The sequence below is a fragment of the Ceratotherium simum genome, chromosome 4, assembly GCF_057802395.1.
Source record: "Ceratotherium simum simum isolate JZ-2026a chromosome 4, ASM5780239v1, whole genome shotgun sequence".
NCBI classification, from domain to species: Eukaryota; Metazoa; Chordata; class Mammalia; order Perissodactyla; family Rhinocerotidae; genus Ceratotherium; species Ceratotherium simum.
Genome location: NC_141903.1, coordinates 47,262,646 through 47,277,346, shown reverse-complemented (window position 1 = coordinate 47,277,346; position 14,701 = coordinate 47,262,646). Strand labels below are relative to the sequence as shown.

The window sequence follows — 14,701 nt, the reverse complement described above, 5'->3', positions numbered from 1 at the left end:
ATGCAAGCACTCCCTCTGTGAAAAATCACCATGTCTCCTGATCTGAGGAAGATCAGATCCTAGGAAGCCTTTCCTCCAGATTGCCACCATTTCCTGGCTGTTTCATTTTAATCACGACACTGTTGAGCTGATCTATTACTTCAAGAATTTCCCGGGCAAGGGTGGATGTTACTGATACATGTCTTAGGAAAGCCCAGTGGCAGATATTCCCATCACTAGACACTGATGTTGCAAGCACGCTATTTGCACATTGTAAGATGGGCTTCCTGGGCAAACTGCTCAATTAGATATGCAATCATGGCAGTGGGCCGGAGTCAAGGCACATATTTTTGGGAACAAATCATGGTATTTTTATTTGCTTGCTGTATTTTTACCCTTATAAAAGAATGGTATTAGAGTTCAACTTACAGAGAGGAGTGAGGAAAACTGGAAATGAGCAGGAAGGAGACCATAAAACCACCCAGGCTGGTCATTCAGTGCATCTGTTTATGGTTAGTGGATGTCTATTTACTGCATTCTACCAGGTCATTATTCTTAGGAATAATTCATGTGACGAATTGCCACTGGGTACATTTTCCATCATCAACAAAAAATATGTAGCTTTCATGAGACGCGCTAGCTGTGGGGGTATGCAACGTATGTGTGTTATATCTGCTCTTCCTTTTTGCTATGTACAGGTTGAATGCATTCCTTTCAAACTTTTTACCTGATTGGACACAGACCTTATGAGATTTGTATTAGCTGGACCATGGAGGAAATTCACCCACATCTGAATAAACTAGATGATTGCAATGTAGTTCTCTTGGGTTGAAACCAGCTCTCATTCTACTGGCTTACTTAACATCAAGAAAATATTTAAGGTATCAAACTGGTGAGGAACTTACCAAAAGGGACTAAAAGATCTAGTCTGGCCATATAGGTAGGTAGATAAGTAGATACACACACACACACACACACACACACACAATCAACTTATTGAGGTATAAATTACATACCATACAAGGCACTCATTTTAAGGGCAGAATGCATTTTTTTTTTGGACAGTATCTTTAGCCTTGGACCTTTAGCCTTAGAGAGCCTAATAGAGACCAAAGATATCAGGGAGAACACCTAGCTCATTCTTCTCTGTACTGTAGCTCCAAGAAACTGAGCCAGGTCACCCAAATGGTCACTGGTAAAGCGAGAAGGTGATGCTCAATTTGGAGGTGCTCATAAAAACCAGCCCACTGATTTCGCCCTTCTGCTGGGAGGGAGAGGAAAGACTTTATGTAGCAGCCTGTGTGTAGACAACAGCCCTGCATTTCTAAACAATTAAAAATGAACACCCAACTGCTGGCTGCAGAGTGCAGGAGAGGAAGCGACGGGGAAGTGTCTTCAGAACAGTGGTGTTAAGGAGGGTGAAGGGCTGGGCTGAATGAAGGGCAGAGAGAGTTTACTGAAGAGTGGGAGTCTGAGGTGTTCAAGTAATTCTAACCAATGTTAACGTCTGGAGGCTGACAAATAAAATTTATAAATGACTTTTTCAAACGCTTCCTCTAGCAACAGGAGCTATTATTATCACATCGATTTTGAAATTAAATGTTATGGAATTTTCTTGCTTTAATGAGAAGACAGATCCAACTGGTAAATAAAGTAATGATTAAAGCAATTAAAAGAGCGAAAACAAGAAATGAAGTAACAATACTCCTAATGCTTAACCCAAATAAGCAGGTTTTACTCATTTACTAAAAAGATTCATGTTTATCTCGAGGTAAACATACCGAGAAGCAATGCTCACTGTGAATAAACCTGCCCTTTGGTAAGTGGCAAAAGTCAATTAATAATGTCATTTGTTTAAAAATCTGCCTGCACCTGGTTCTCATTTGTCCTCCAGCTGAGAAACCAAAGACAACTTCTTTTTATTGCTTGTAGTCAAACAGCAAGTTCATCTGGCCATGGGATGATCAAACGGCCAGCCTCCCCCAGTTTGAAGGTTTGCCTTTCACTTTCAACTTGTTCAATCATCATTAACTCTGAAAAATGTCACATTCCATTTGTGCAATGAAAATTTCACCACCGGTGACCGTTTGGGTGAAGTTTTTGTAGGCGAGGCCCTAAATCTTGCAGAGCACCTCACACATTCTCAAGGTCATTTGACTCGTTTCCTTGTTTAATGACTGTTGACGAAGATCCTGGAGTCTGTCTGTGGCCCAACATAAGCAACTCTGAAGAACCTCTCTGAGCTGGAAAGGGTTCACTGGGTGATTTGACACATGCGTGTTACTGGAGAAAAACTAAGGTGTGTGCAGGTGTGTGTACATGTGCTTTTCCACTTGCGTGTATGCACACACACACACCCCCTCCTTTGTTACGTATTATGCACACACGCACTTGGGTTTTTACAGAGCAAAAGTCTTGTTTACTGGGGAGATGCTAGTAAAGAAGACCACTGGATGCAGCCCATCTAAAGCAGGGTTTCCTTACTCTGGGAAGTCAGACTCCCCGAAGAAGCTGCAATATCAACTTGGGGAGGTTCCAAAAAGTTTCTGGAAAGGAGAAATAGGCCTCTTTTTAACTTTTGCCATTGGGCTTGAGAAATCTTCATCTCCTTTATTTATTATTTAATTATACTTCTCCTTCTGCAGAAAAGTTCTGAAATGTAAATCCCAGTGAATGTGGCATAGGGCCAACTCCTTGATGGGTACTCTACAAATATGAATTTCTGAAAGTGGATGTCAAGCAGCAAGACAGCTCAATTAAGAGGTCACTTGATCCAGACTCTTAAAAAAGCATAGCGTTTATTGAGGCAAGTCAAATAAGTTTTGTGCCACTTGGCAAGCAAGTCATAGTTAAAACAGGCCCCAGTTACAGGTCCTGATTAAATTGTCAAGGTCAAAACCAAGAGAAGGTATATGCAGAGGTCTTCAGAGCCTCAGTGGCAAGGCGCTAACGCACTGTTATAAATAGTCTCTGAGAAGGGGTTCTTGATTTCCCTCTCTAGTTGAATGCCAGAGTTTCACCAGGTCAGCTGCTGAAATAAGGAAGGGGTTACCCGCAGGTCTGGATTGTAGGCACAACGTCTTGGTCTCTTTCAACTAGCTCTGGCTTATAATGTATTAGAATATTTATTGCTGCCAATATCCAATTTTTAATTGACTAGTAGAAGTTGAGGGTAGGAGAAAGAGCAAAAATAACCTAATGGTTTTTTGCAACTCTCTAAGCTAATACAAGACCAGACCCTGGGTCTAAAGAAGAATCATGTGACTCCTAAAACATGAAAGAGAATGTCCTGCCATTTTAATGGCTGGGTTGACAGCACCACTTTTAAGAAAAGAGATTCCAATACCAGGCTATTAGCTGAAAAAAGCTTGTATATAATTTCCTAGGAGAGATTTTTTTATTCAAACAGTTGCATGTGGTACCTGGTATTCTAAGTGCTTTATAAATATTAGCTCATTGAATTCTCATCGTAATTCCAAGAGGTGAAGTAACTTACCTAAGGTCACAGACCTATTCAAACCCAGGAAGTCTGGGTCTGTACCCATTATACTATGCAGCTATATTTTTTCATAAAGACCTCTCAGAATATGCAACTCAAATGCCCATTTATCTGTTGCTCCAAGGTGGGCAGATGGTGTGCAAAGAGAAAAGTGTTTCATCTGTTTGCTTCACTTCACAGGGATGGAAAAATGGAGATCAAGTCTCTAAACTTCCCCTTTCTCCTCACATGGATTTCTTCTACTCTCTTGTCTCCACCTCACGGAGGTCACCTTTCTACTGTTGGCTCCTGAGTGAGCTAGGTGAGCACTCTGCGTCACGCATATGCTCGCGTGTGCACACAAACACACACACACACTCACACAGAGCTATTACTGTGCTTCAGTGAAGCTGCACAGGGTTTGTGATCTAGGCATAAAAGCAGACATCATTTGCTCATTAGAGCTAAGTTTTCAGGACGTGCCCCAATTACTGACCTCCACTAACGGCCTGGGTTTGCGCTCGACTGCAAACCTGAAGTGGCAGAGTTCACAGTAACTGGTGTTTGAGGACGACAGCCAGTGCTCCAGGCAGCTCCGGTGAATTGTCCCCAAGGTCCCCGTACATTCACATGGAGAGAGCAAGTCCTCTTGGCTGCTGCCCTCGTGGCAGATCCTGCACATCGGCCGGTCATTGAAGGGGCTGCAAGAGAAGGAGGGGCATCTGCTGGTCACTGGGCTGGAAACCACCGCCACACGGATGGTCCTCTGGCTCTGTGTCCTTTGGACCCTTCCCAGCGCAACTGCTCAGAACAGACACCTGCTTTAAAACCCTCCATCTATACTTGCACTTGGCAGTGGGGGCCAGTGCCCGGGTCCTTGGGCATCTACTTCTCCCAATACAAAGAAACAGGGAGTGGCCAAGAGCAAAGCAGCCGCTGTGGCCCAGGGCCAGAAGTGAGTGAAAATGAGGAGTGTGTTATTTTTGCCTTGGACCTAGATGTAGTTCAGGCAAACTACCAATCAAAAAATAAAAAGCATCCCTCACCATTAAGAACAGAAATTGTTTTGAAATGACACCAACTGTAGTTTCTAGACAAACTGCATCTTTTGAACCAGGCCAGAACACTTTTGAATACCCCAGAGGTTCCTTTCAATAGGGTGGGAGAATAAGAGGAGGGATGTTAACTGGCAGCCAACACTGAAGCTGCCACACAGAACTGCAGTCTGAGCCAGATCACAAAGCTGAGTGGCAGGTCTGTCCTTCGAGCTTTCCTAGGATGCTCTCTGGGACGCTAAGGACACTAATCTGCCAGTGAGTACGTCCTGCAGAGGCAGGCTGCATCTAGAGCTCTGCCTTCAGTTTGGAAAAGATACCTCTGCACGTTTCGTGAAGGCACACAGCATAGTGGTTCCTGAGACAGGCTCTGGAATCCAGCTGCCTGGGCTCGAACCTCAGCCCTGCTGCTTACCAGCTGGCTAACTTTGCGCAAGGAACATCATCTCTCTGTACTTTACTTTCCTCATCTCTAAAATGGGCACAAAGAAGGGTGCCTTCCTTATATGGTGACTGTGAGGATGAAAAAAGTCAGATTAGAAGCTTACAATAGGGAATAGCATGTAGTATTCCTAGTTAATGCTAACCATTTTCACTCGTAGAAGAACTCAGGTCAGGGAAAATCAGCTAACATGGCCCTCATCACATAAGTCAGTGGCCAATGGAAGGCTCAAACTGAGATGGCCTCACTTCTCAATGGATACTGTGTCCTGCAAGAGGATTATCCCTCCCTGACCGATGTCATCTTATATTGCTCAAGCTGTCCTTTACTGGGCCTTAGATTTTAAAATACAACATCACTGAATGTGCCAATTCGAGGACCAGACTCTTTACCCGCCCTGCCCTGCCTCTGCCCATCCCCCAAAGATGACCGTGACCCAGGCTCCTGCCCACCACTGTCTTTGACACCATATTTGGTCCAAATGGAAACAGCCATGGAAACACTGCTGTTTCCCAAAGGCCTTTCTGGGGATGATCCCGGGAATGAGTGGAGGCTAAAGGGGGATTAAAAGAGGAAGGGATCTCCTTCCCACTCGCCCAAAAGACCTACTCATGCTCAGGGGCGGGAAAAGAAAGTTTAAAGAGTTGACTTTTTTTCCTCATTATTCCTGGCCTCCTTCATTCACATTGAGCCCAATGCATGTAAAAGTCTAAAACTTCTGGTTTACATTACTACACGGTAGGAGAACATGTAAAAATGCCTGACAAATAAATACACACACATTGGCTCACAGGTCTCAGTCATTTCAGCTCTGCAGCTTGCTCTTCCTGATCAAACGAGGTGTCTGAGGGCTGCAAGGGTGATGGGTGCACATGCAGCTATCTGTCTCAGTTCACAGATGAGCGATGATGCTCACTGCCTCATCGTACTCTGAGTCCTAACCAACTGTTAGAAGCTTTTCAAGAGGTGGAAAAATACACACAGTACTGACTTTTTCTATTTCTCCCCGGTGCAATAGTGGCACAGATTGAAAGTAGAAGGCACATGGATAATGTTTACAACATGCATGGGTGTGTGAGGCCACGTCTGGGGCTACCACCTCCAGGCTGGTGGCAATAGAAAATGCTGTGATGCCACCAGTAGTGCTTCTGTAGGTGCATGTATGGATCTGTGGGCCTCTACTGCACCACAGGGTTAGCTGACTTGCTCAGACCAAGGTAAGCGGTCAAGGTGTGAGTGACCGACTCTAAGTTTCAGGGTCCGAAGTGTCAGTGATATCTGGGGGCAAGTCCAGTGTTGATATACATTTTACATTCATAGGTCAAAGTCCCCCTTACCCATGCTGAAAGAAAGCTGGAGAAGCCAAGGAGCACCTATTGGCCGGGAAGCCTGTAGCTCTCAATCTGCCATTGGGCAGCAACAGCCCAAGAGGAGACCTCCGGGGACAAAGTCCCCGCCTGGATGAGCCGTCTCCAGGCTGTTCAGAGCCTTCAGCCTTGCTTTGCTTCATCACTCAGGAGAGATAAGCTGTGGGGGTTTTAACAATTGTACTTCACAGGGCAGGGTGTATATGAAGGACCAGGGGTGGGGGCCCATGGGAAGGAAAGGAGGGGGCAACAGAAGAGGCCCCCAAGTGGGGATGTGTGAGGGAAGAGACTCGCCCGGGAAGTGGTCCTGGACAGCGCTCCCATCAGGCGGTGCTGATTAGCATGTACGCCAGGAATGTCACTTGAAAAGTTTTGCCCACAAATCCAATCACTTTGGCTCAGTCGCCTGGAATCAGGTGCCTTCTTTATTCTATTCTAACAAAGGGCTACTTTGTTAGCGCCTGGAGACAACCAGAGTGTAATCACCGCAGCAGTGTCAAAATAACAAATGTAAAGCAAGCGACCCTGCGTCTTATGGGATCCTTCCCCCCCTGGCTCTCTGCACGTTTGACTTTAAGTGGAAAACTCGACAACGTGAATTTTAGCATTACACCCCATTGCTATAGAAACAGCAGTGCTAGAACCTGTGTAGTCTTTTTTTTCCCCAGCACCTCCTCTCACCTGACACAAAGACCTGAGCACTAATTACATTTCCTTTAGCATTTTCCATCTGACAGAGTCCTCTGGATCAATTACAGATTCATTTATTTTAATTGTGGTACTACCTCTGGGTGGCAAGAGTCCGCACTACGGTTGACAGCAGCTGCCCGTCCTTGGCTGAAACTTGCATGACATACTGTGGCTGCCCATTCACTAGGCTGCCACAATCCTCCACGGTCTTCACCACGGGCGCAGCCGAGCTGGTGCAGTCTGGCAGCACTTCGGGCAGGTGACTGCAGCGGCTGGTTGTCATGGTAACAGACAGCAATTACTTTGCTAATGGCTTCCACATTCATACAGGATTTCCATCTAAGAGAGATCAGAAAACAGTTTACTTGGGCAGGGTGGTTAACAGAAAATGGAGAATTACAGGCCACCAACATCATGTCATTATTTAATATAAATAACAGGTGTAGCCTAGACGTGGCACATTATCTTGTTACCATTTAATATGCACGCGCGCACACACACAGCCCACAAGAAACAGCGGTCCCGGTTATGAACAAGACAGCAAGCATGTGAGTGTACATAAACATTTAGGATCTCTGCTCTCAGAGAGGGGAGGGAATGATGGCTCTGAAGCCAGATCTGAAGAGAAGAGAAGCAGTTCTCCTGCTCTGTGTCAGGGAAGCAATAAGTCTTTGTTGACACTCTCTAAAAGTTACTAGACTCATTATTAAAACTGTTCACAACACTTTTTTCTTGTAAGCAATTTATTCTCCATGCAGCTTCATTCTGGGATACTAAGATTTAAAAAAGAGAGAGAAAGAAAGAAAGAAAAAAAAAAAACGAATTTGGCCAAGTAGCACCTTCTAGGACAATATTTATCAAACAGGAATCATTCAATTAATGCACCACCTTTCTGACTTTTGCATATCTGTGTCCCATAATACAATTATCTACTTAATACATCTTGAAAATTAACTTTCTTTAAAAACTTAACCTATCTTAGCGTTGTCTTCAAGTTATTCAGGAAATGACGAGTTTGATGAGCTTGCTGTATTTTTTCCTAACGGACATTACAATAAATATATTAGAGGAAACCGCATCATCACAGGGAAACACACAGGAAAAAGCAAGGAAATCACGAGATCTCTACCACCTACTAAAAATAATCCACTCTTAATAAGGGGCTTACCTCCCTGACATACAGTCTATTATACAGATTGCAAGGAATTCTGTTCCCAATCTGTGTAGTATGGGCTTGAACTTGATCTCAAGTTCAAAGTATTCAGAACCACTGGAGTGAGGAACCCCACTGCATCCAATAATAGGTCTGCATATGATGCATAAGAAATAGAGGCCTTTATAGAAACTGGCAGGAGGAATTATTTATGTCTAAAGGTGAGAAGAGGGCCAGCCCCGTGGCTTAGCGGTTAAGTGCATGTGTTCCGCTACTGGCGGCCCGGGTTCGGATCCCGGGCACGCATCAACACACCGCTTCTCTGGCCATGCTGAGGCCGCGTCCCACATACAGCAACTAGAAGGATGTGCAACTATGACATGCAACTATCTACTGGTGCTTTGGGGAAAAAACGGAGGAGGATTGGCAACAGATGTTAGCTCAGAGCCGGTCTTCCTTAGCAAAAAAAGGAGGATTAGCATGGATGTTAGCTCAGGGCTGATCTTCCTCACAAAATAAATAAATAAATAAATAAATAAATAAAGGTGAGAAGACACAGTTTCATGATCCATAAGGGCCATTTCTGCCCAGCCTGCTCACCTCAAGCTCCTGAGCCAGACACAGCCTGGGCTCAGTAGAGGATTGGCTGATGGACTGAGTTCATGTCAATGACCGGTCTGAGTGGTCAAGGCCCCAAGTCTAAATAAAGCTGTCCCCCAACCCCAAGAGGATTTTTGGAATTCCTCAAAGGGTTGTTTTCTCCCAGATATTTGTCTCTACTTATTACATTTTATTTGACTCCTACAGGTCTGGAAAACAGGATCTTCCCAACTTCCAGAACAATGTGCATCACTGGACATTCTCAGGATGAGAACACAGTGTTTCCAGATGAACTTGAGCTGACACTGTCCCTCCCAACAAGCACATGTCAAAAGGTCTGACTGTCGGAGACGACTGGATGGGAACAGAATCCCCTCCTGGCCGCTGAGGCCTCCGGCTGGCCTCATTCCAGCACGCTCCCTCTCCTGTCCTCCTTGGCTGCCACAAGTCCTTTCCGAGTCTGTGGTCTGGTCCCTCCCAGGAGCCCTCTGGAACCTGGCAGGGGCAGAGGTAGGGCTGCCCCTCCCATGCCATTGTCACAACTCTGGTGGGCGTCTCAACCACCAGGTACCGAGCATTCAAGGAGCACAAACAGATAATTAGCTGGGAGAGTTATGCTTTTTAAATAGAATTTGTTGCTTTTTTTACATTGTAAAAGCAAGAAGGATATGTTATAGAAAGTACAGAAAAGCACAAAGAAAACAATAAAACTCACACATCACCCCACCACTTGGATAACTACAGTAAACTTTTTGGGTGGATATTTTTTAAATTTTTGGCAGGGTTGGCAGGGTGGAGCTGATTTGTAGCTGGGGTCTGATAGCTTTATTTTTTTTCCCCCTTAAACTGAGTTATGGTAGCTCTCAGGCCACAGAACAAGAGGATGTTCAAAGACCATCTTCTAAAACTATGTCCAATTCCCCTCCCCTGGTCTGCCCTTATAAAACCCCATTGACATGATTTTAAATTCTCATAATGCCTCGTAGTCAAAGTGCAACTTCCTGGCACAGCTCTCTTGCTTCACAAGGCAGCCATAGATTAAGAGCCAGGGGTGTGTTGGCAGGAAAAGCAGACACAGTGACCTTCTTGCTGCATGGAATCATTATGTCTGGGTGCACTCTGAGAGTCTATTTTCGGGGTTTGCATAACTCCAACTCAGAGGGCCAAATGCTCCCTCCCCACACTTGATAGAACTGGAAGGAGGAGGGGAAGGGTGCACAGAGTGTGAAAATGAGACCAGGGCTGTCAGCAGTTAGGCAACCCTGAGTGAAGGGACTGTCACTCAGGCACATAATGTCCCCAAGTCCATTCACTTATATCCTAGATTAAGTCCTCATCAAAGGAAGTAGTTCTAATATATGACCTAAATCTGCAATAAAATGCCCTTAAAACAGTTCTAGAAGTAGAGTTTCCTTTAAACTTATTTTATATCTATAATTTCACTTCTAGATGATATACTTCATTTTGCTTTTCTTCTCAAAGGCAAAAGGGATGTTATCAGCCATCTGATCAGTTTATTCCATTCATAACATGTGCTGGACACTGAGTTGGGCACAAAGGAACAAAAGGCACCTCTACCTTGCCTTTTCCTGCCAGCAAGCCCTGGCACTTTCTCTCGTGCCATCTCTGTAGAACCCTGCTTCAACCTAAGACCAGATTGAAATGATACTCCAGTCCAGCCCTCACTGAAGAACACACTAGCATATCCACTGACCACCACACACCAGAATACTTGAGATACTAAGACTGGCATGTCAATGATGAGTCCTCACACTCCTAAAAGACCATGTCTTGAATCAAAATTGGGATGGGAGGGATTGTACAGAGCATGGGCACCTTTGATCATGGTGGGGAGGGTTGAGTTGGTTGCAACCCCAGAAGAGTGGATCTAACCATCTACTCAGGTGGAGGAGGACAGGAGAGAGCATACTCTCCCCAACCTCAGCCAAAAGGAAGCACAGAGGCCTAGATGCAGGCATGGGGCAGGAGTGGGCCTCTGCTGGCTGCATGCACCAATTGGCATGCACATGTCGCAGCCAGGGCAGTGACAAATGGCCCACTGCATTTCCCTGTCTCATTCAGAGCCACCTGGGAAAACAGCAGGCTGTTGCTGTGGATGCTTGAAAGAGCTGAGCTGTGGGTTTGCAGCCTAGCACCGGTCTTCCACAGATCTTTCTGCGAAATTTCAAGCACTATTTGACCGCATTCTTATCAATACCACTGCTCTTGTGGGAAAGTAGCTTCCTAGTCCACCCAAGAATTCTGCTTTCTGGGGTTTCTCAGGACAAAACCACAATGCTGGGAGGGAGTGGTGTCTGCATAAACTTGAAACCTCAAATTGCACTGGTGGGACAAGTCCTTTGTTGGCCAGGCTTAACACTTTTTGTCTAATTTCTTTCTCAGGCTGAGAATAAAACATGATTTGGCACTGGACAAATTCGGCTGCACACAGTGGGAGGAGTGGGACTAGGTGGACGAGAGGGAGATGACAAAAATGGAAGGAGTGGCTAAATAAATGAAAGCCTGATTAGACAACTGTGAAGATAAAAAGGCCTGTCTGTTAGACTGTGACCCCCTTAAAGGACAGAGTTCAGGTTTTACAAAAGCAAGGACCCAACTGGTCTGCAGCTATTCGTTGCTGCATTTCTGAACAGGCTGCCATTGGTAAGTGATTTCCAAGGGAACATGGCTGGCATCATGAGGATGTGTCCAGGGGACATGAGGGAGGGGAAGGGAAGCGAGCTCTGCTCACCTCTGCAGCCCTCCTGCCTCAGCACCCCCAGTGTCTCCTCTGCCCCAGAACCTCCAAGAGGATCACAGAGTTGTGGGAAAAAGCTCTGTTCTCAGAGGGAGGACACTCAATCCTCCACCCTGGCTCACCACTCAACAGGGTAAATCACTGAGCCTTTCAGACTTTGCTGAGATTTCTTGCATAGTTGAAATAAGGGTACTAATACTTCCTGAGCCACCTCATCTGATTGTTTGTGAGGCCTAAAATAAGATAATTCATGTGAACATGTTTTGTAAATTGGAATGAGCCATGCACGGAGAAGGCTGTATTTTACTACTACGTTAACCTTTTTCTGGCCTGGGCTGCATCTCGTTTTAGTCTTTTAAAACCATCTTCCCGCACAGCTGGCCAACTTTGACCATGCTTTACTTCCGGATCACACTTGAGCTCTGACGTTGTACCACTCCAGCTCTCTTGGTGGGGAAGCACAAAGGGAGCCCCATCCTTGCACACATGCTTCTCTGCATTCTCCCTAGCCCCGTCTTCTCCGGATCCCTGAACACAGGTTTCACTCTTCCATGAAAATGTTTACAAAGATATATGATGAAAACCTGCTATTATGTTTGAGACACTTGGGTCTATCTGTTATAGCAGATACCATTGTCTTAGCTCATCTAGCACATGATAAATACACTAGGAAATAAAACACAAGCCACTCCCAAGTGCCTTTTCAGGCCTGTATTTTCAGTGCCAGGTCAACTTGAATCTCTTAGATCTAGAATGAGAAGGCTGTGTAGGGGAGGAATCTGTTATGTTGGCCTCTCTATTTGGGTATAAACATTACCTATGGGGTTTAAAGGTGGAAACAACAGCATAAGGGGGTGTGTGCTGGCTGGCACTTGTCTGGTCATGCAGGCTGCCTGGGCAGTGGTCTGAGCAGGCCCACCCTTTCAGGAGCAGTGTGGAGCAAGACTGAACTTCCAAATTTGACCCTAATGACAATTCCAGAGATTTTAAGAAGTGGGACCCTCAGGTCCCAAAATGTCCTGGAAGAGTCCTGTGTCACCTCCACAACCAGAGTTTCAACAACGCAAATCAAAGAAGCAAATTCATTTATTCATTCTTTCATCCATTCAAATAAATATATAAATATTTATTTATTTATTTATTTATTTTTGCAAGGAAAGATTTGCCCTGAGCTAACATCTGTTGCCCATCTTCCTCTCTTTTTGTTTTTTCCTCCCCAAAGCCCCAGTGCATGGTTGTATATTCTCGTTGTATATTCTAGTTGTAAGTCCTTCTAGTTCTTCTATAGGAGCCGCTGCCACAGCATGGCAACTGATAGACAGGTGGCATGGTTCCACGACTGGGAAATGAACCCAGACCACTGAAGCAGTGAGAGCGCTGAATTTTAATCACTAGGCCATCAGGCCTGGCTCCAAACAAATCTTTTTTGAGAACTTACTAGGTATTCCTAGGAAGTTTCTGGTGGTGCAGGGTACAGCCATGCCAAGTCTTATTTTACGTTTCCCAAGGAAAAGTACAGGCCACCAAATAGTCTGGAGTATTCCTCAGACCCTCTCTGGGGCTGCAGAGCCATGAGGACACAGCACCTTTCCACTAGCAATCGTTCTACTTGCTAATTCAGAGGAAACCACCTAATGCCATAAATTTGGGGGAATGAAATTGCAGAACTATAGAATGGCTAGATGTCTTTCTGCTCCCACAGAGTTGCACATCATTAACACTGGTCCAGGATTCAGAAGCCTGACCTTAGTTTTACATGAGCAAATCTGCTTCAAAAAGGATCTCTAAAATGTCCCTTAGCCTTCTGTGAAGGGCTGCATAGTCAGGGAGCAAGGCCTCCTCTAATGAGACCAATGAATGGGCGATGCAAGTCGGTCGGTGATTGAAACGGGAAAAAATAGCAATAATGGCCTGTGCAGGAACTTTCCCCTCAGAGTGAGATTTTCAGACTTTGAATTTTAAGAACAGTCTCTGAGAATAGGAACGCTCTTTGATAGAACATTTCTCTGGCTTTTCAGGTATGCTATAACCAGACAGTGCACTGCATGCATGATGAACTGACTCAGAGTATCCTGAATGTTCAGAGAAAATGAAGACAGGCAAGAAATCACACACTGACCTTCCTTTCCAATGAAAACGGAGCAAACGACTAATTTCAAAACCATTAACATGTAAAAGCTGCATATTTCTTCGGAGAACAGGGCACAAAGGCTCTCCAAGGAGATTGCTGGGACATGATTACCAGCAACATTCAAGTTTTCAAAAACACGCCAAGGAGGCTATTCACTAAGAATGTGTAGCGGCAAAGTAGCTGCTTCATTAAACTTAAATAGCCACGGCAGAGCTGTGCTTACAGACGCACGCCACCAAATTATACATTTCTTTTCTGGGTGCTTCACTGACCTCATTATGTGGAGCGGAGAGTTTGTCATTTCAAATAAAGTGACCATCCAAGTCTTTACAAACATGTCCATCAGGCGCTTGATGAGTCTGCAGAGTGAAACACTGGCTGGCCCAACGAATTTTTTAAAAACTACTTCTCTTTTTGTTGTCTCCTTATTCTCTGCTATGTGCTCATTGTCACACTTAGAGAGCAGAGTAAGCAGGTGAAATGCCTGTTTCCAAGCATGAAGGAGGTTTTGATTTGGAGGTAATGGTATTTTCCTGAGGAATGTGTAAACACCAATGATGAATCAAGGGAAAAAAACCCAGAGCAGCATACAGCAAGTTGGATCTGGAGAGTTACAATAACAGGTCCCCAGTGTACTATTTGAAAGTTATAGCCAGAGTTATTTATCATTTCCCATCCATGTTATTAATTCTGATTCTCAGCCACAAGAAATATCAGACTAATCTTTTTTTTTCCATTTAAAATTACTATATTTTCTCTTCAGCCAGGTAAAATCCTCTAGTTCTGCTGAAGGCAAATCAAATAACAATCATGTATTTATACATATTTTTTCCCCTCAAGAAGTCCTCATGAAATTAATTCAGATTTTGGAGGCTATTCATTTTTTCATTTAATTTTAATTATATAGATGAAAATGGCAATTAAAAATCCCACAGCAACCCTGTGTGTTCAAAGACACAGGGACAGCTGAATTACACTTGTAAATAACAAGTGGCTCCCACACACAGAGGCCCGCTGAGCCGGGGGAGTGGGCAGGGAGCAGAGCTGC

At 44.7% G+C, this 14,701-nt stretch overlaps 1 protein-coding gene across 1 annotated transcript in view; it reads right to left on the bottom strand.

Annotated features, from left to right (window-relative positions):
* Positions 1-14,701, bottom strand: part of MARCHF3 (membrane associated ring-CH-type finger 3) — a 144,928-nt gene that overhangs the window by 35,928 nt on the left and 94,299 nt on the right. Inside the window, exons 2-3 of the mRNA XM_004420251.3 lie at positions 7,107-7,350; positions 3,954-4,158 (exon numbers count right to left, since the gene is read on the bottom strand). Coding sequence (XP_004420308.1) covers positions 3,954-4,158; positions 7,107-7,294 — 393 coding nt within the window. The 5' untranslated portion in view covers positions 7,295-7,350. The remainder of the gene's footprint in view (positions 1-3,953; positions 4,159-7,106; positions 7,351-14,701) is intronic.